The 20,206-nt window shown below is 42.8% G+C and overlaps 1 protein-coding gene across 2 annotated transcripts in view; it reads right to left on the bottom strand.

The window, feature by feature from the left end:
* Nucleotides 1–19,628, bottom strand: part of GUCY2C (guanylate cyclase 2C) — a 49,978-nt gene extending 30,350 nt beyond the window's left edge. For both annotated transcript variants that reach the window (XR_003921705.1, XM_030003104.1), the window contains exons 1-11: nt 18,030–19,628; nt 17,099–17,255; nt 16,064–16,176; nt 14,684–14,751; nt 10,556–10,771; nt 8,027–8,148; nt 7,060–7,156; nt 4,253–4,367; nt 2,905–3,040; nt 623–708; nt 78–189 (exon numbers count right to left, since the gene is read on the bottom strand). Coding sequence is in view for 1 of the 2 variants with exons in the window: in XM_030003104.1 (XP_029858964.1) it covers nt 78–189; nt 623–708; nt 2,905–3,040; nt 4,253–4,367; nt 7,060–7,156; nt 8,027–8,148; nt 10,556–10,771; nt 14,684–14,751; nt 16,064–16,176; nt 17,099–17,255; nt 18,030–18,152 (1,345 nt within the window). In the remaining variant the exon portion in view is untranslated. The remainder of the gene's footprint in view (nt 1–77; nt 190–622; nt 709–2,904; nt 3,041–4,252; nt 4,368–7,059; nt 7,157–8,026; nt 8,149–10,555; nt 10,772–14,683; nt 14,752–16,063; nt 16,177–17,098; nt 17,256–18,029) is intronic.
* Nucleotides 19,629–20,206: the final 578 nt, after the last annotated feature.

Genomic DNA, 20,206 nt, shown 5'->3' with positions numbered 1-20,206 from the left:
CTGGATCGCACAGCAGGTGGATCTTAGGACTGTGTGACCTGTCTTCGAAGAAGAGGTAGGTTTAATGGGCATCTCACCAGAGCCTGGAGTATCACTGGGAAGCTTGTTGTTCTTCCAGACAAAATCCGGACTGGTAGTCATTGCGCGAGTCTCATTCTTTTGAGTGTTGAAATACAGAAGAGTTCTGAACTATGGGTGTAGGAGGGAAGAAATGCAGTCAGCAGCTGTGCTCTCCCTCTTTTGTCCCTTGCTTCAAACTACCCTTAATAAATGTATTGCCCAAACTCAAAGTACTTCTTGGTCTTTTTGCTACAGTGGTGCATATCTCGGCATAGCCATATGCTTGGCTGCCATATTCTTCCTCATTCCTCCCCTCTCTCTGAAAAGAAATGTTTCAGTCCCACAAAATACCAGCTGCACTTCACTTACTGAATCACCAGATGACATCAATCCTGTCAGTCTCCAGCATGCCTCTCACGAGCCCCTCTTGGCATGCACGGCATGCCTTGGTATGCCACCACTTCTGGTGTAGTTATTTTCATCATTCTTATGCAATAGTACAGGGCATTTTGTTTCTCCTTTCATATATAAGGCTGAACAGTTGCTCCCTGGACATACGTACATGATTTGCAGTCTGTGACGTGTACAGCAGAGTCAAATTGGTATCAATGTCCCCAAATTCATCTAGAGTCACAGGACCCAGTACACCTGTAGACACAAGGAATTAGTCAGAGGGCTTGTGTTCTCGGAAACACAAATAGTGGCAGGAAGGATGGGATAAATAAAAGGATTTCTCATGCTTGGGATGTTTTTCTTCTTCATGTACATGCTAGAATACCTATCAGCTTAGTGTGGCACTACTTCTCCCTTAATAGCACACTACATTTTCTCTGCAAAACCCAATAAAAGGTGTTGAACTGACTGCACTGAAGAGGAAAGTCTCCCTCTAGCTATAGAAAAATATATTTGTCAGGTTTCTTCAGCATACGAAGAATGTCAGAGAAACCTCCCTTGAAGGGACCATTTTAGAAGTGAGAAGGGAAATTGCCTGTTTCCACCTGCAGTTTGAATCTATCAGCAAGAAAGGAAATATAGGGATACTTTTATTGCCCTTACTCTTTTGAGAGCTACCTGCTTGGCTCTAATTATACTGTTTTAACCGGGTTCTTTTTCCCTTTAAGCTCCTGCCTCTGTATGTCAACAAACGTGCAGATTGAGAATTTGCCTATGTAGCACATTCCAAGGATTTTAAGGTGGAACTTCCTAAGTCCCTCAGCATGGCTTGACTTTGCTCTCATTAAGAAGTTAGTCATTTCAACAAGAGCACAAGCTTAGCCAATACCCACCACTCCTGAAAGTCTCACCTTCATTTTTTCCGGAGAGTCTTTTTGATCAGCTTCAGATTGCTCTTTTGCTGCTGTTGCTGATGACTAATTTTATTTTTCCTAAAGTTCAGCATCATCATTATTTTAGGTTGGGCATTAACCTTCTTCCTTTTCACCTCAGAAACTGATGCTAAGTTTTTCATGGTCTACCTTCTTAATATCAAAGTAATTATGGTATGAACTCCCTACTCTACCAGCCTCCAGCACAAGAAAGAATGAAGGTGGTTCAACACCTGCCACTTTCAGGACTTTTTTTTTAAAACTAAGCCCATCACTAATGTGAGTGCAAGATTTGTTTTGAATAAGTAAAAAAGTTTGTGCAACTTACCTTTCAAATTTAGAGTGAAACTGAAGAGATGAGTTTACTGTAAACTATATTTTGCTAGGTTTGGAATACCACGGTTAAAGCAAAGCTAAGCCCAAAACCTGTTACACTATATTAGGAAAACCCAGGAAACTTCTACACATGTGTTTGCTGAAAGCAGATGGGACATAAACACAAAGCTTTGAGTCATCATTTTGGTACAGATCTCTGATGTGAAGTGACAGCTGGGACTTTGCTCCCAGAGAGGTAATGTTGTCACTTCTTGTGTAAGTCTTGCCTTTGTCTTCTCCTAATGAGAAGAATGAATTCTGTGATTTTAAGCCCGTGGCCTACAAAAGCCCACTGGTGCTAGACAACCTGTGAGAAGAACAAGAAAGTTGACTAAGAAGAGCCAACCCATTGCCAGCTGGCTTACACTCACCCTGCAGGCACCCAGGCCTACGATGGCTTTGTAAACTGGAAAAAGGTTGAAACTACTTCATTAAAGCTTAGCTAAGTGGACTTCAGAGTCATTTTGAACATCAATCATATTTTATACATACTGGACTCAAGTAAAGACTGGACCTTTGGGGGAAAGCTTAGAAACGCCACTGTCACAAACTAACAACCTGAATGCCAAGTTGCCTCTGGAGGAAGCATGGACTCTGAAACCCACCTGTATGCTTCACTCTTCTAGCCCCTTTCTCATTCTCCAAATCATCTCCCTATAAAGAACTCAGCTCTTTGTCAAAAGAATGACACCAGCTTCAGATCCTCGTCCCTGTCCTCCATCTCTGCTGGCTGGGAAGCTCTGTCTCTCCTCCTTCCCCCACCCCTCCTTAGGTAGCAATATTCTTTAAATGTGCTTTGTACTTCAAAGCAGCAGGAAAGACACAACAGCCCAGAATGGAGCCTGGTCCTCAAACAGTCTTGCTAATTGCAATGTTTCAAATGATCGTCATTTTGACTTTCTACGTCTTCTGTGTTGCATGCACTGAGGTGATTCTGCATGACTGCTATGTAGTGCTTCTGCTAATACTGAAGATAACATCCTTGGAAAAAATGGTAGAAAAAGAAAAAAGAGTGGGAATAAAACTTATTGAAGGGCTTGGATTTGTTTAATGTAGAAGTTACTTCTTTTAAGAGTGCTTAAAACCAAATCTCTTTCCCCTCATCAATTTAGTGAACCCTGCACAGGACTGTCCTTTTTTTTACCTTCAAAAGTGGTATTTCGGAATTCATTGATGAAACTGAGGGGTGACACTGGGATCTGGGAGAAGATAAATTTCTTCAGAATATGTCCAAACAGTAAGACAGCATTAAAATAGCCAACAAAAAAGTCATCTTCCATCTAGAACAGAAGAAAAAGGAAAATGGCAATTTGAGAGTTCATGTTTCTGCCTTAAAGCTACAGTATCTTTGGTGGTTTCCATCTGGCAAAAACTCCAGCATGGAAGACCAGAATCTGCTGAACACTGAGTGAGTAGATGGGCAATGCCACATCAGTGTCCTCCCTTGGAAAAGTAAAGATAAACAAAATATATTTTTGGTGTATGAAGACAGGGATGTGGTGAAAACTTGTAAGAGGCCAATGTAAAGTTCTAGCATGCTGATCGTGGCGCAGAGGATTCAAGAAATGCTACATTGTAGGTTCTGGGCAGGTCTGCTTAGTGAGACCCAAAGCCCCTGGCTTTGGATTAGACTTTCTGTGCAGGTAAGCTGGTGTGATGCCAGCAAGTCTGGGCTTCCAGATGGCCACAGCTCAGGGGCAAGGAGCTGTGCCAGAATTTCCAGCAGCCTGCTATAGAGCTGGCACCCAAAAAGCCTTGAGCCTAGGCTGGGGGATCTGGAAGCCCTGTAAATCCAGCCAGAAGCTTCAGGCTGCCTGCTGGAGAGCTGGAGCTCAAAGCCACAAATCCTGGGAGGAAGTCTACATGTTTAGCCTGATTCCTGGGCAGACGGCAGGAGTATCAGTTTCACTAAGCAGATGCAGGGTTTGCATAGTTTCTGCTTTTCAGGAAATTAAAAAAATATGTATTTCCTACAGAAAAAAAAAAAAGTTCTTGTTTTTGAAGTTTAACTGGAAAGCCCCTGGACAGAAACGGCAATGGTTGCCACCACTTACATATATCTGCACACAAAAATCAGTCAACGATTGTTAGTTCTGAACTTTCCATGCTCACGTCTCAATTACACCTATAGGTCGTCCTTCAGTGATGCCTTGCAGCTACATGTAAGATTGTCAGTCACTCAGATGTGGAGTCAGAAGGCCATGTATCTATAACTCTCCCTCACGCCCCATGAACATCACACTTGCAGACCAAATTAAAAGTTTGAGTTGAACTTCACAAAGCAGGAATATAACAGCCTGCATATTTGCCTTATGACACAATATTTTTACATCATTACAACAGGATAAAATGTCATCCCACGATAACATAAGAAAATATCAGCATAGAAGCATGATGGGGGATGATTACAGCTGCATTTTTAGTTTTCATTTCCTAGTGCATGAACATGAATTAACTGAATGCAATAATCAGATATAAAACAGTGTGGTTACCAGGATGGCATCCTCAGTCTTCATGGTATTCAAGCTGTAATTATCTGGTGGCAGAGTCAGGACAAGTACATTCTGCATGTAATGGACTGAGCTGTTGTTCCTAAAGTACGTGTTACTGCAAAGCAAAGCACAAGAACCCCATGAACAATCAGCAACGGGGGCAGTGGTAACCATGACTGAATCACTCTCCTGTCCCCAGCGGCACTGTTATTTAACAGGTGAAAACAGTAGTTCTAAAAATAAAATTTCATCATGGACAAAACTCTTCATGTTTTTCATTCCCTGATGCCAGCTTCTGTGCTTAGCTACATTAAAAGGTAATATCAAAGAGATATGGCAATTTGAAACTCAAAGTTTGCAGTGAATTATTGCTATTATTGTAACTGTTTGGTTTCTGTCCTGTTTATTTCCTCTTCTTTCAAGCAGGAGTTTATATTTATTAAAACTGAGTCTCTTGGAATCCACAGTAGTGCACAGAATCTGTAGTTTCTTCATGTTATTGTGCATGTTTCTGCACTCTTTTGCATGTTCCTCTACTTTTGCTAGAATTGCTAGAATTGATCACAGCAGGATTTGCACTAAAAGCATTTAACAGGAGGGCATGAAACAATTGGAGAGGTGCAGAGAGCAGCTTATTGATTTATTTCTTTAATTCAGTGAGCTAGGAAAATCACAGGAAACTATGTGAACTTGAAAACTATGCTAAAACAAGCAGAAAAGGTTGTAGCTTTCAGGTATCTTAGGTTTCATCACCCTGACAGGCCATCTGGAAGTGCTTCGCAGACTGGCAACCACTGCATTCACATGTTACAGAGGAATTTAGTAATAGATATTAGTGTCAAGTGGCAGCATCTGTCATTGCTATAGCTACACTGATAAAAAAAAATAATTGTATGAGCCTTCTCTCATTATTTGTGTTTGATCATCCTTTTATTTTTTCAGTCAGTACTGTATTAAGCATTTTTAGAGACCACAGGGTCTGCTCCATGGCCATCAGATGGGATCCTGACACCAGAGCCCTGTTCCTGCCTTTCCCTGAACCTTTTTACATTGCACTTTTCACCCTGAAGAACTTTAAAGTGCTTTTCATTTAGGCTTGGACTGAACTAGCCAGGTGAAAAAGAAGCTTCATTAGACTCCACCAGGCTGGATAATCCTACAGCATCCCACCTCCCCTGAGGGAGGCTTAAACACTGTGTTTGTGTCCTGGCTGCAAGAGGGCTCAGAGCTGAAGAAAATTTAAATCAGTCACTTTGTCTGAGGGACTTGACTCCTGGAGAAGCATGGGAAATTGCCTACTGTCTTCTCCTACAACTTGAGTTTGGATCAAACACATGTGTCTGTATTTTGTTTCTGTTTTAAGAAGAAGAACGTGATTTGAGATATTCAGCAAAATCAGGGGTATGTAGCAAATTTAAGGAGGGCAGCAGATAAAATGGGCTGAGGCAGCTGGGTATATCAGAAGGATGCATATCACAGCAGAGAAACCCCTAATGGGCCTCACCTATTGTGAGGCGACAATTATACATGCAACACCAGTAAGTAAAAGCACTCATGTACATAATTCCCATTGTGCATTTGCAAAGAAACAGGAATTGTGGCCAGTTGCCTCAGGAAAAGCAACTGGGAATTCCTAGTGCCTGGACAAAATGGTGGAAAGTCTAAAGCTCTTAGAGGCACTTCTGAAAAATATATATGGTGAACCTGAAAGAGTACAGGACAGAGAAGATCCTGTTAGAACTAGAACCACAGGCTCCAGTTTGGACCCAAAGGTTAAATGACCGAAGACATTAATCCAAAGTGCCTCAGCCCTGCCCTGGCAAGGTCAGCTTTAGATGTGAGGGCTGGGAACTCCCACAGGCCCTGGAAGTTCATGGATTCTTTTGCTACATCAACAGTGAAATAAGTAAGATCGAGACATGGGCACATACATTTGCCCCGTGATCATCCATACCATTAAGCTGCCAGCACAGTCCTGGGAATGGTTTTGGTCTTGGCCAACTAGCTTTCTCCCAGATTGTGACTTGCTACGGTGACTGGAGCCATACCCAAAAGGCAGTTTGGGCATCTACGCTTAGCCATATGGATGTGAGCTGTGCTGTGTCACTTAGGCTTAGGGCCAGAGATCAGCCCTCGGTCCTCATATACAGACAAAGCTTTTCAGGCTACCATGTATAAGGCCAGTTTATATCAGGCCTCATCTATAAAGATTTTGTAATTAGTAATATAAAGATGAAATTGAACAACAGAAAACTTAGGTTTTATACTAAGAAACATCTCTGAAAAGTTAGATTTATGTAGTTATAAAGATGTTGAAGAGATGGTTATAAAGTGGAAGAGTTATAAAGTGGAAGAGACAGTTGTACCACTCGTAAATCATTTTAAAATGGAATAAACGGAGCCTAGAAAAATATACTGAAAGCCACATTTACATAATTGTCTGGTTGGACAGTGTGTATGAAAAATGTACAATATCTCATATGAACAGCTCATGACCATTCCAACTTTGGACTCTGTGGTTCTTGCATGGCTTCCTGTACTGGGTAGTCCACAGGATGACATTAACCCTACCTGCTCTGTCACTGCCTTAGAAAAATATTACATGAACTAAAGAAGATGTTGTAGAGGATGTGCCATGAATTAAATACTAAGTAGCTTAAATGGCAAGACATGAGGAAAGACGGCAATGGAAAACATTTTGTGAGAGAGCATTTCTTCAACAAAACAGTTCCACTCAGACTATTTCCGTTACCTCTATCCTTCAGCAAACTGCAGAGAAAAGAGAAAAAGCAAAGGTGATACTTTACTTGAAGAGATCTATCAGGATGATAACAATGTCCTTATCCACTTCCCCCGTCCCTAGGTCTGTGCTGACGTCAGCTGGAGAACCACACATGATGATCACTATAGATTGGGCAAAAATGGAGAGGGATTGGTGAAAGGTACAGACAAGAAGAGGACATTTGCCTGCTCCCCCATGCTTGAGCAGCAGGCAGTAGAGCAATGCTGGGCTAAGGCACATTACCTGCGCTGTGCTGGGACCCAGGCACGGAACTACAGCCTCTCTGCAGCAAGACTGCGATATTTGAGGGAAAGTGGTAAAAGCTGCCTCAAAGCCTGCACCATTTTCTGTCTGGTTGCATCACAGCACTACCATTATCTCACTCAAATAACCATTGGCAGTTCTGATGCAATATGGACTACTGAATATGAACATTTCTAAGCTAAATGGCATTCAGGTAATAGTTTCATTGGCTTACTTATTACTCTCGCGCTCACTTGGCCTGCTGATGCCAGGTGCTTAGTCTTAGGGGAAGACAAGGTATTTCCTCATCCATTTTTCTAGTTTAGATGCATTGCTTCCAGAAGAAGTGCTCCTTAATGGCACATATGAGGCCCATATATGTACCAGGGCTGCAAACACAGGAATGGTAGAGAGCTAAGCATTCTTGTAGTATCTAAGGCCCTTCTTAGGAGGAGTTGTGGTTCCCGGATTTCTGAATCTGTCACAAAATGGAGCTTGTGCCTAGATGGGACAATTCACCCCAAAAGCTCTCTGGAACCAGGATATTCCCCCATATTTTATGGGGATGGAGAGAGGAATCTAGGAACTTCATGCCATTTTAAGTTTGAATCCATGTGAAATGATGTACCTGTGTTTATCCACCATTTCTGTGGAAAGACTATTCCTAAAATGTAACTGAGGGGTGTGTCTGATTTCCTGGGAAAATCAACTTACCTGCAGGGGAGAGTGCACCCTCAGCCACCCCTTACCATTGCTTTTCCGGTTTGGATCTTGCACAGTTTTTTTAAGCTGCTCTGGAGTCCTTAAAATCTCCTTGAACTTCAGGTTTTCAGAGAATTGTGTGATTCCAGCATCTAGCGCATTCATGTACCTGGCACAAGGGAGCACAGATATTGTCAGAAAATTGCTAGCTCCTCACATTCTCCTAAATAAGCCAAAATGTGAGACAGGCTGTTTACAGCACACAAGAGTGTTTGTAAGGTGGTACAGAACATTTTTTTCTGCAGCAATAGAGGAGAGAAAATCAATACAGGGCATGAAAGAAGTGTTTGGAAAGTCACCCAGAGGTATTTGAGCCTGGTTGTACAAAGGATGGGTTTGGGGAATACAATGATGTAATAAGACATTAACAATTAAGAAAAGAAATCAGGGATATGGGGAAATTACAGTAAGTGAGACTAACTGGGAGGCAATGCCAGGAAGTACTGCTGTTTTAGGACATCAGTGGTAATCTTAGAAGACACATGTGAAGGTTCAAAGGAGTAAATGGGAGCTGAGATAAAAAAACACACATGTACCCTGACTGTGAGAGAAGTGAAGGAAGGAAAGTAGCAACAAAAAAACCCTATACTGACTCAGTTAAAACTTAAAGGGGAAAACTTAGGACAGCAAAAAAAAAAAAACCCAACCAAGTGAGTAAAAGCTAGCTTAAAGATTAAGCAAAACCAGCCAACTCCTAAATCCTAATCTTGCCTCAACATGTTGTGTCTGAGAAGAGGCAATCTGTCTGAAATAAAGTTAATTCAGAGGGAAAACCAAAAGACATCTCTTTGTTTTCAAACTGCTTAATTTTTGATCTAGCAACACTGAGATCCCAGCCTTATAAACTACTAAATATCTTTTGCTTCCTTTTTTTTTCAGGAACAGAATCATTAACCATTAATTTACAGGAATATATGCATAGTTAAGACATAACCTGATTTTGCTATCACTGTGGGTGTTCACTTATTTTTATACATATATGGGGAAAACAGTTAGCCCATGCAGTATAACTTGTGCTTTAGCAAAAATGGATTTTTTTTAAATTAGGCAGTTGAAAAACCTTCAAGCTAACAGTTTCTATTAAAGCAGCATGAGATGCATTTTTACAACTAATTAAGATGAAAAATAGGCAGAGATACAAAATTAATTTAAAATTTTTTTGTTAATTCAACAATAAAGAAAAGGAGCTTGAACAATTCTGAAGTCATAAAGAAGGTCCTGAACAGACATATTAATAAAGACAAGGTAAGAAACACTTGGGAAATAACTTAACGTGCATTGACTTCCCTGAAAGGTATGAAACCTGCAGGATTAAAGGGATTTAGCTAAAGTGTGTGTAGTGCATTGGCAATTATAGCTGCAAACGTGGAGAAATAGGGGTTGTCATAAGAGATAAGTGAAGTGCACTGATGTTCCAAAGCATCAAAGACAGGTGAGCATAGCAATTACATCATGTGATCAAGTTGCTATCTATACTAAATAAGAATGAGGAAACAATAAAAGTCCCTAAATATCTACAAAACAGTGAACTGGAGATCAGTTTTTAGGCCCCTTAATTCAGAATAAAAAAAAAAATTCTGTATGCAAAATATTCTCGAAGTACATGCTTATGTCCCTCTGAAGCCAATAGAGTCATAAATTTTGCTTAAAATTCTGCAAGTTCCTCAGCTTATGAATTAGAAAGATAAATAATAGTTATTTCCATTAATTCTTAGCTGCATTCGTGCTACATTTATAAAATTAGTAGCAGAAACGAGATTTTTTTTTTAATTTATCAGCATTTTATGTCCCAAAATCGGAAAAAAAAATTCAAAGGAGCATAGAAACACTCACATGAGCTGAAAATTAAAGAAGAGTCAATAATAGAAGAATAATGATAAATTTCAGTATATTAAAGATTCTATTTGACTAAAAATAGCCTTTGATTTTAGGCAAGGAGGAAACCCAGCATTCTTGAGAATCGAGCACAGGCTGATGTTTCAGGTCACAAAGTGAAAACTGTCTCCTTTGCTCCAAACCAGTGAGAGCATAGCTTAAACTCTTCAACCATTGGGGGTCATTTTGTTCAAAGAAAGGTAGAGTTTGAACTTCAGAAATGTTTTGGAGTAACAAGCATGCCCACAGATTGAAGCCATTAATGTGGAAAAACATTACAAGAGCTTGATAAGACCCCTGACCTAAAAAAGCATCTATGGAGAGCCCGATGGAGAAGCCTCTTATGTCACACTATTTACATTAAGGATGCAGTAAACAGGTATTTCCAGCAGGGACAACATGTGGGCTATGCTGTCCACAGGAAAAACCAAGGCTTGAGAATACTTAAAAGTAGACTGAGTGAAACATTCAGATATGAAGTACAGCTAAAGGGTATAATTCATCTTTTCCTTCTCTCATTCCTTGGTAGCCATAAGGCACCTCCCAAAATGTAGGACTCAAAGGACAGCTCATAAGCAACATGTCTGAGGATGGAGATGGAGTTTATCAACAGCCAGGTCAGAGGTGGATCCAGATCTTACCAGAGGCACGCCTCCGAGTTTTCATTCCTCTTGTAAATGTAGGCAGATTCCCAAGTTGTGGTTTTGAACGGCAGCTGAGATTCTTTCCAAAAATAATAGAAGAATTCATTTACTTTCCTGGCTGGGGTCAAAAGGCGGGTTAGGTTTACTTTGTAGTCACAGGACAGTCCAAAACTCCCTACAGAGATCAGAGGCAGGCTCAGTATTGTTTCAACTCTGAAGGGAGAGACAAGAGGACAAGTCTGAACGGATTGCTGTCGCACCAAGGCAGCTACCACATGATTTCCATCCTCAGCTCCCTCTCCTCTTGTGCCCTGCCTTAGTTTAACAGCAATTTGAACCTGAAACGGAAGGATCATTCAGAACACAAGCAGATTTTGAGTCAGTATTGGCACTGAAAAGCCCAGCTGAACGGGTCCAGGCAGCTTCTCTCACTGCCCCCTGTTCCCTGGCCCCTTTCAGGTACCATGCACCATGTCAGCCCAAGGGCTGTGGCAGAAGTCCAAACGCTCAAGGACCCATCCGATTCTGCTCCCTAGCTGCCATTAACATGGGATAGATTAGACCTCTTTATTGGGGTGGTGCTGGAGGGTAACAGCTTTTTGCCACCAAAAAAGCTTTACTCCAACGACTCAAAGGAAAGTCTTTTCGTTTCACTATGGCATATTTTAGGAGCTGTAAACCAGCAGCATTCAGGAAGAAAAATCTACGGCAACCCTCTGCTGGCAGGGAATTTGTAAAACAAAGATATTTTTTATCCACAGAGACAATAAGTTTTTAAGGATAGAAGTATTTTCCTGTGCTGCAATCTTATCAGACTAGACTCAAAATATTTTAGTTCTTGTATGGTAAGTGTTTTCTTATGACAGGGAGTTTTGCCTGCAAAAAACATGGCCATTAGAGTTGTTAGCATTATTGTGACAAAACTTGATTTTCCAGGTAAAGCCCACTTACCAAATTACAGGGTTATACTTGTTGCAACAGAAACGGACACAGATGATGTAATAAGTAATGCCAGGGAGAGTATTTCACTAATGAAATGGACATTTTTCTGACTGACTTAGAATAGACTATTTCAGTAGGAAGGGACCTACAGCGATCTTCTAGTCCAACTGCCTGACCAATCCAGGGCTGACCAAAAGCTAAAGCTCGTTATTAAGGGCATTGTCCACATGCCTTTTAAACACTGACAGGCTTGGGGCATCGACCACCTCTCTAGAAAGCCTGTTCTAGTGTTTGACCACCCTCTTGTAAAAACATGCTTCCTAACATCCAGTCTAAACCTCCCCTGGTGCAGCTTTGAACCATTTCCACGCCTCCTACCACTGGGAACCAGGGAGAAGCGCTCAGCACCTCCCTCCCCACGTCCCCTCCTCAGGAAGCTGCAGAGAGCAATGCGGTCGCCCCTCAGCCTCCTTCTCTCCAAACTAGACAAACCCAGAGTCCTCGGCCGCTCCTTACAGGATATGCCTTCCAGCCCTGACACCAGCTTTGTTACCCTCCTCTGGACACATTCAAGGACCTTCACATCCTTCTGAAATGGTGGGGCCCAGAACTGTGCATGATACTCAAGGTGAGGCCGCACCAACGCTGAATACAGCAGGATAATCCCCTCTTGACCAGCTGGTTATGCTGTGTTTGATGCCTTCCAGGATGGAGTTTGCCCTCCTGGCTGCCAGGGCACACTGCCGGCTCCTCTGGAGCCTGCTGCCAAGCAGCACCCCCAGACCCCTTTCTGCAGGGCTGCTCGCCAGCCACTCCTCTCCCAGTTTATAGTTGTGCCCGGCATTACTCCATCCTAGGTGCAGAATCCGGCATTTGGACTTGTTAAATTTCATCCCATTAATCATTGCCCAATGATTTCCTGAATTAGAACTGTTGAAGAATTTGGAGGAAGACAGGCAGACTAATCACAAACCACACTTCTTACTTCCACGTTTCTGTCGCAACATCCCAGCAGCCGCTGTGCTTACAGAGCTCTTGCAGTTAACACTCAGTCTTGCCTAATGTCCCTCTGACAAGCCAAAGATGAAACCCGGCGAGCAGCGGCCAAGCGCAGGCAGCAGCCAGGCCAGGCCGCCGCAGGCCCTGGGCACTCCCGCCCCGCTGCCCATGGAACGGCCTTCCCACACTTAAAGTGCTGTGAAGTGAGGCACTTGTTCTGATTTGCAAAGCTATCACACCACGGGCAAAAGCCAGCTGCCTGTTTGTTAGCGTTCTTCATTGCTTTGCATAAACTTCCGCTATGCGTAGGTTTTACTGGTTTAACCGTGTCAGAGTCTGAGGACAAGACTTTGGCATCATTCTGGGCAGCTCCATATCCAGCAGATAGAAAAGCAAACACAAAGTTAGGAGGCACTATGGATAAAAAGGGGTATATTGCATAATATTTCACCATGGTTCTATACATGTGTAAAACTTATTCTTTTAATTCTTCTATAAATCAATCACGTGTGTTCACTGGTAACATTGCATTCACTTCTGGTCATGTGTATTGGTTTTGCTGGCAAGGTTTTGGTAGCGGGGGGGGGGTTACAGGGGTGGCTTCTGTAAGAAGTTGCTGGAAGTTTCCCCTGTGTTCGAGAGAGAGCCAATACCAGCCGGCTCTAAGATGGACCTGCTGCCGGCCAAGGCGGAGCCAATCAGCGATAGCGGTAACGCCTCTGTGATAACATTTTTAAGAAGGAAAAAAGTTGGGACAGGCAGATTTGGCAGCCGGAGAGAGGAGTGAGAACATGTAAGAGAAACAACTCTGCGGACACCAAGGTCAGTGAAGAAGGAGGGGGAGGAGATGCTCCAGGCGCCGGAGCAGAGATTCCCCTGCGGCCCGTGGTGAAGACCATGGTGAGGCAGGCTGTCCCCCTGCAGTCCATGGAGGTCCACGGTGGAGCAGATATCCACCTGTAGCCCGTGGAGGACCCCACGCCGGAGCAGGTGGGTTTCCCGAAGGAGGCTGTGACCCCGTGGGAACCCTGCGCTGGAGCAGGTTCCTGGCAGGACCTGCGGATCTGTGGAGAGAGGAGCCCACGGAGCAGGTTTTCTGGCAGGACTTGTGACCCCGTGGGGGACCCACGCTGGAGCAGTGTGCTCCTGAAGGACTGCACACCGTGGAAAGGACCCATGCTGGAGCAGTTCGTGAAGAACTGCAGCCCGTGGGAAGGGCCCACGTTGGAGAAGTTCGTGGAGGACTGTCTCCCGTGGGTGGGACCCCACGTTGGAGCAGGGAAGAGTGTGATGAGTCCTCCCCCTGAGGAGGATGAAGCGGCAGAAAACAACATGTGATGAACTGACCGTAAACCCATCACATCATGCCACTCAAGGAAAAGTATAGAGATAAAAGCAGATAAAGCTTGAGGTAAAAGTGTCTCAATCTTCCCAGTATCTCTCAGTGAAACCAAAAGGCTACCAAAGTTTAAAAAGGGAAGTGATTCACATGGGTAACAACATGGATTTGTATGTCACGATTGATGGGGTGGTTAATTGATTTATGCTAGAAGTCTGCAGATTCAGCTTACAGTTTTCCTAGTATCTGAGAATGAACATATTAATGTATAATACAATACAGAATAGAATTATACAGGTTCATGTATAATACGATAGTAGAAGAGATTCATTCTTCAGGAATGTTTCCTCAGGCAGAAGAGTTAGGATGAAACTGGCTGCTCCCCATCTAAACACTCTTTACAGAAGACGGTTGGAGGTTTTGGATCTTCTCTTAATATGTGTAACTCAGGCCCCTCTCAATGACTGAACACCCACCCAGAAGGACCCCTGTTGCTGCAGTACTGCGATGTCTACATGGCTCAAGCTAACATCTCTTTCCTGCTGCAGTTGCTGAAGAGTTAAGTCTTTTGAGCCCTTAATCAATCCATCAACTTACTGTCAGCAATTAGAAAAATTTCCCTGCTAGCAATGGGATTTCATCAATGGGCTTTGGAAGGGGATTTTCTTCTCCATACCAAACATAGTGGCTATGCATAAGAGTCTTACTGCCTTGACTGTAGACCTCGAGGTGTCTGATGTATCCTAAACCCCAATGTCTCTGCTGGCTTGTTGTACACAAAACAACTTTGTTCAGCAATTGATATCTTTAACATCACAATTTTGGGGGGAAGAGGTCGTACTTACGAGACCATTTGGTAGGTGGCGTAAGTGCAAGCGGGTCCTATGATGACACAGCCAAGTGTGCCAGTATCCTACAAGAGATCAGAAAGGGTCAGTAGTGGGGACAGTGCAGTGGACTGGCAGAGAGAGGAGGATGGGAGAATGAAGAAAACTTTAGGATTTCAGAAGGCGTCACAGAATTTACCCAGCAAAAGCAAGAACAGAGTAGCAAAGGACTACAGAAAGGTTAAAAGAACAAACCTAGAGTGAAGGAGGGAGGAATCACAGAAAGCTGAGAAAAGGCAGAGGACAGAATAGTGCCTGCGAGTATGACCTTCGTTAAGAGACAGACAGCAAGTTAGGATTAAAATGTTGCAATTGTTACAATTGCACATATGAAATTACACCCCCCCAGCAGTGCTTGCATTTGCAGAAGAAAGAGGAGTTGGAATTACAAGATACCGTGTATCAGAAAAATTATTAGATATGTGCATATGAAGCTTGTATGAAAAAAAATCCTTTCATGACCACCAAATGGAGGCCTGACCCGTAGCTTTGTGTGTCATGAGGGACTTCTTAACAAAGACTATAGCATGTGCTCATACATTGGTAGATTTGAGAATTCACATTGGATTAACAAAGCTTCACTCAGAGGTGGCAGTTATTAGACAGAGAAAATCCACCGAAACACAGCTGCTTGTAAGGCGCCAGTTCTAACCGAAGCTTTTCCCCATATTAGGGTGTTCCCATAGTTTCTCCCACGTGACTTCTAGTGAGAAGTGAGCACTTAATCTTTGCCCTCTGGGCATAGTTCCATACATGTTTCTTTGGTATCAGTGCCAGCCTAATAATCTCTCTGCCTGCATGTTCCCATCCTGGCAGGGCTCTTTTGTGTATTTGTGTAAACTGATGGTGAACCAGATCAGGGTCTGATCCTGTTGGAAATGGATGGTTTTTGCTCTGTTTGGGCTGTTTGAGGGCTTGGATTTGGGCTTTTGGGTGGTTTTTTTGGTTGGTGGGTTGTTGGTTTTTTTTTAAATGGATTGCTTTGGCTATGTGGCCACACAAAGGGCGGTGCAGATATAAAAAAGAGGACAACTTAAGCATAGGAAAAGGAACCTGCAGCGGAAGGCAGCTTTAGCCAGCACTGCAATTAACTGTCTAATGACAGCCTCCAGGAAGCATTCATTGAATCTCTCTCCAGTATTTGCCTGGTTGTCTTCACAAAACCTACAGGAACATCTTCTCTTTGAAAACTTCACTTCCCTGTCAAATTTGTTTGGAACTGAAGAACAGGATCAAAAGTTAATAAGGAAAGACAGAGAGATACATGTGCACACACACACAGAAAGAAAAAAAGGCTTGTCTTCTTAGGAAATCAACTTAAAGAAGCCTGCTACTCACATAAATTTCCTTGATAAGCTCCACGCCTTCACAGGTGCTGGTACGACAGCCTTGTGAGACATAGAGTGATGAGGTAAAGGTGTGGAAGGTGGCATTGACTGTAACATTCTCCCCTGTAACACAAATGTAAAAGTAAACAGCACCATGAGTTGCAGATAACCACTAATACACTGTATACCTCTTCTTCTGACACAGGTCTGAGCAGTCTTATGCTAGGACATCTCCCACAAAAAAAGCTGCTAGAAAGTCCACCTGCCACCTAACCCCCACTACTTAGCATGAGACTGTAGAATTTGCTCTAGTGTGGACTGCTGACAACTTCTGCTGAGTGTTAGTACTTTCAGTACGAAGTACTTTTAGTGTTGGCCATTATTAGAGCCATTTTTTAAGGCTCTGTAGGAAGTAGCTGAGAGACCACTTTCCAATAAAATTGGACAAAATCTCTTCAACTAGAGGGCAGAAAGGGAATAGGTATCATTTCATTAGAACCTCTTTTTCCCATGATATTCTAGAGAGCGACAGTAGATTGGTGATACTGAAAGGACAGGTAAGATACCAAAATAAATAAAAGCATCATCTGCAGTGACATATGGACTGCAGATTCTTTACGCTTCAAGTCATAATGTGATCAACCAATGAGGTCAAGAGGAAAATTATTTTCAGAAAGTAGAGGCTAATCCCACCAGGAGAGGAAGCAAGGGCATCCCAGTTACTACACTAGATGGATCACTGGTGTTGTCTGATCCAGTTCAGCAATTCCCATGTTCCCAATCCCAACTGAACATCTCCAGAAAAGCATGCAGGAAGAGTCTGCCCAAACACCATGAAAGCAAATATGGTTCTTCCCATCTGTAGAGCACTTCTCTTTTTACAGAGGGAGGTCATTATTTCTGTAAGATCGACATAAGGTGAATGGACAGGCAAGAAGCCTGTCTGGGGAGCAGTTTGTTGAAGGTCAGATGAGTAGAAAGCTGTGACACAAAGTCTGACAAGAAACCACAGCAGGAGAGGGATAACCAACACCCGTTGCCTTACCTGTCATCTGGAATTCATTTTGTATCCTTTTCAAGGCTTGCTTCACCGCTAATTTCAAATTATCAGTAGTTGATGGGAAGTCCGAGCAATTCATAAGCATCACATTGATCACATAATTGTTGTTGCTACACTCATTTGAACCAACTTGCTGCAGCAGCTGGAGCGAGAAAAACAAAGGCCAAAGGGCCAGACCCAACATCCGTTGCTTCATTATTGCTCAGTTTAGACCCATTGTGTGTGCTCTTTCTTTTCTTTTTCTCTTCCAAACCTCTTTCTTTCAGATATTTTACATTGGTTTTGTTCTTGGATAGGATAAAAGAGATCTCCACGCAGTATATTCAAAGACAACCTGTAGGATCCTTCTCTCAGGCACTTCCCTCTCCCCCTCCCTGGTTCACCGCTGCCCACCCCTCCAGTGTACTAGGTGGCACTTCTGTTTGTGAAAAACTAGCAACAGCAAAACTCAGGAAAGGAGAGAGGTTAAAGGTTGCTGTGAATGTTTGCTCATGGAAAGGCTGAGGCTATAAAACTGAAGCATTACCTGAACCCTTGCCTGATAAGGGCACTAACTCTTCATCACAGGGATGAGCTGAGAGAAGGAAGGGGAGGGGACAAATGGACTGTAAAGATGACTTTTTAAAATGGAAATACAATACAAGGTCCGCTAAAGCCTAGAGGAAAACAGATGGTTACTTCATGTTTGCATTGCCCTATATCTCTGGTTACATTGCCACACCATCTGTGCTGGCTGGGCTCATAAATCAAGGGTATATTTTCTTCTATGATAAGTTACCAATTTCATTTCTTTAGCTTTTACCATCAAAGCACTTCTTGTGTTGGCAAAAATGTCTGACTTGCAGTCCTCCAGACCAAAGCTTTCATTTTTACTTACAGAGTAGACTCAGCACAAAGCTTGTCCGCTTGTACTCACCCAGCATTGCACACTAAAGTGCCCCAGGTCTGCCCCAGACACATTGCTCCCAGGCAGCACAGGTCTCCTTGCCCACTTCCACCTTGCCAGATGGCTGCTCAGATGGGGGCCCAACATACTCATGCTTTATGCAATGCAACCTCTTGCATCAGGTAAGGATTAGCAAAGCTCAAGGCAACGTCTCAGACCTGTGGGACCAAAGCTGAATTATAAATGGCATCGCTAAAAGGCACACACTAAAGGACATTGTGGCATTGTTCTTGGGTCAGGTTCTTGGGCTTTCCTGAGTATTTTTCTTGAGAATGGTCTCAGGGAAGGTAGGTAGAATGAAGGGAAGACAAAAATCCCACAAGCCTTATGGATAAGTCTGGGCACAAAGGAGAAATGCAAGGTAAAAGGAATCAACAGGCAAATTTAAATAAAGTACTTAGTGTGATTGGTCTGAATTTGGGGTGTTTATGCACACCTACAGCAGCTTCTGTTTTTCTACTGAAACCTGGACTGAGGCTGTCAGATAATAAATCAGTTTGCTTTTATTACCTTCCTGAAATAATTCTAAGACAAGGAAAATAATCAGCAGCAGTGTAAGTAACCATGCTTTTGATATAAAACAGAGCTGCAATTGCATGGTTTCTTTCAAAGCCTGTATTTAAAAGGTGTTGAATACACTTCAAATATATTTGCACAGACTTTTTACATTATCCTATTTTAACACCAAATGATTATTGCTTGAATCTTTCTTATACCAAACAACAGAGGAGACCATGAACCAGCATTTAAGAGCAGACCTAGAACACCTCAGCATATCTAATCTAGCATTTGTAATTAGTAATACAGTAATTCTAAATTAGCAGTCTGTCATGTAAATATCTGGACTAGTACGGCTGGCTAGAGCCACAGACCGAGAATGGAATATCGCTTTTCACGCTGAGATCATCTGCTTGTCACTGCCCCATTTTCTAGGTAGTTACAAAATCCTTGAAACGTATCCCATATAAGGCAATAAGAGATTTGTCATTAACTTCAGCAGAGTAAGATTTGCATTTTTATACTACTCTTAGCCTATCTGAGAGAAACAGTTAGCCAGCGTGGATAATGCAAGTAGAACTGAGCATTTTACATTGCTGGTCACAGAGGGAGTATGTAATGGCACTGAGGTCTCCCTGGTTTCGTATCTATTCACACATTTCTTTGGTTTGCACAGCAGCTTAAAAACATCCTTTAAAAACAAAAGGTAAAATCAACTATAGCCTTAGCACAGCATTTCTTTTTACTCTCTCCCTTGCTCCCTGCCTTCACAGTGCCACAGGGAGTCCCCAGCCGGAACATGTTATAAATGAGTTGTTGACCACTCAACTTTTTAATTGCCCGGTGTGCGTAGTCTCTCAGCGTCAAGTCCCATGATGGGAGCACGCCTTGAGCATTGGGTGACACGAAGCAGAAGGGAGCGTGGCAGGAGGCTGCAGCTGGGGTGAAGCAAGCACTCCCCAGAACCGGCCGAACACCACGCTTTCCCTTGTACCTCGGGGCTTTGCACATTAGACACAGTTGCCTGGCACACTGATCAGTAACATCTGCTTCATGGCATAAGAGAGACAAAGAAAACCTGTGGCATCATGCTGTAAACATGAGAGTTACTGATACCACAGATGATCGTGAGGGTGGAGAGAAGAAAAAGTAAATGAGTAAGTCATACGTGTAAAGCACAAAATTTGATGGGCCTGCCACAAGCAAAAGCAAAAACTTCTGTATATTTGTGTTTGGTGCTGCCTGTGCCTGAGGGATCTTTAGTCCCCGGGGAATAGAAGAGGTGAGACATCAATGCCAGTCGATTCATGGTGCGCTGGCTGCAGAATGAAGTTAAGTTCCCAGTGATCCTAGCCAACTTCATCTAATTCTTTTGTAATGTCCGATTTAGCAGTTTATAAAACCAAGAGGTTACCAGTGACACAAACCAGCCAGATACCCCCAAAAATCTTCCACATCTCTTCAGGGCACTGCCTCTGCTCTCTCAGTAACTTCTCTCCAACCGTGAGCCAGCTCTCACACCTCAAAGATTAGTCAGGGAGGGATACAGTTCAGAAACACAGGAGTAAAATTATGTGTCAGAGGAAATAAAAAAAAAAGCTTTTTGGCTCTTACAGGTGACTGCAGCTTTAATTAGAAATACTGTCTTA

Source organism: Aquila chrysaetos, chromosome 26 (genome assembly GCF_900496995.4).
Source record: "Aquila chrysaetos chrysaetos chromosome 26, bAquChr1.4, whole genome shotgun sequence".
NCBI lineage: Eukaryota > Metazoa > Chordata > Aves > Accipitriformes > Accipitridae > Aquila > Aquila chrysaetos.
Note: the sequence above shows the minus strand (reverse complement) of the source record. Positions and strands in the feature narration are given on the sequence as shown.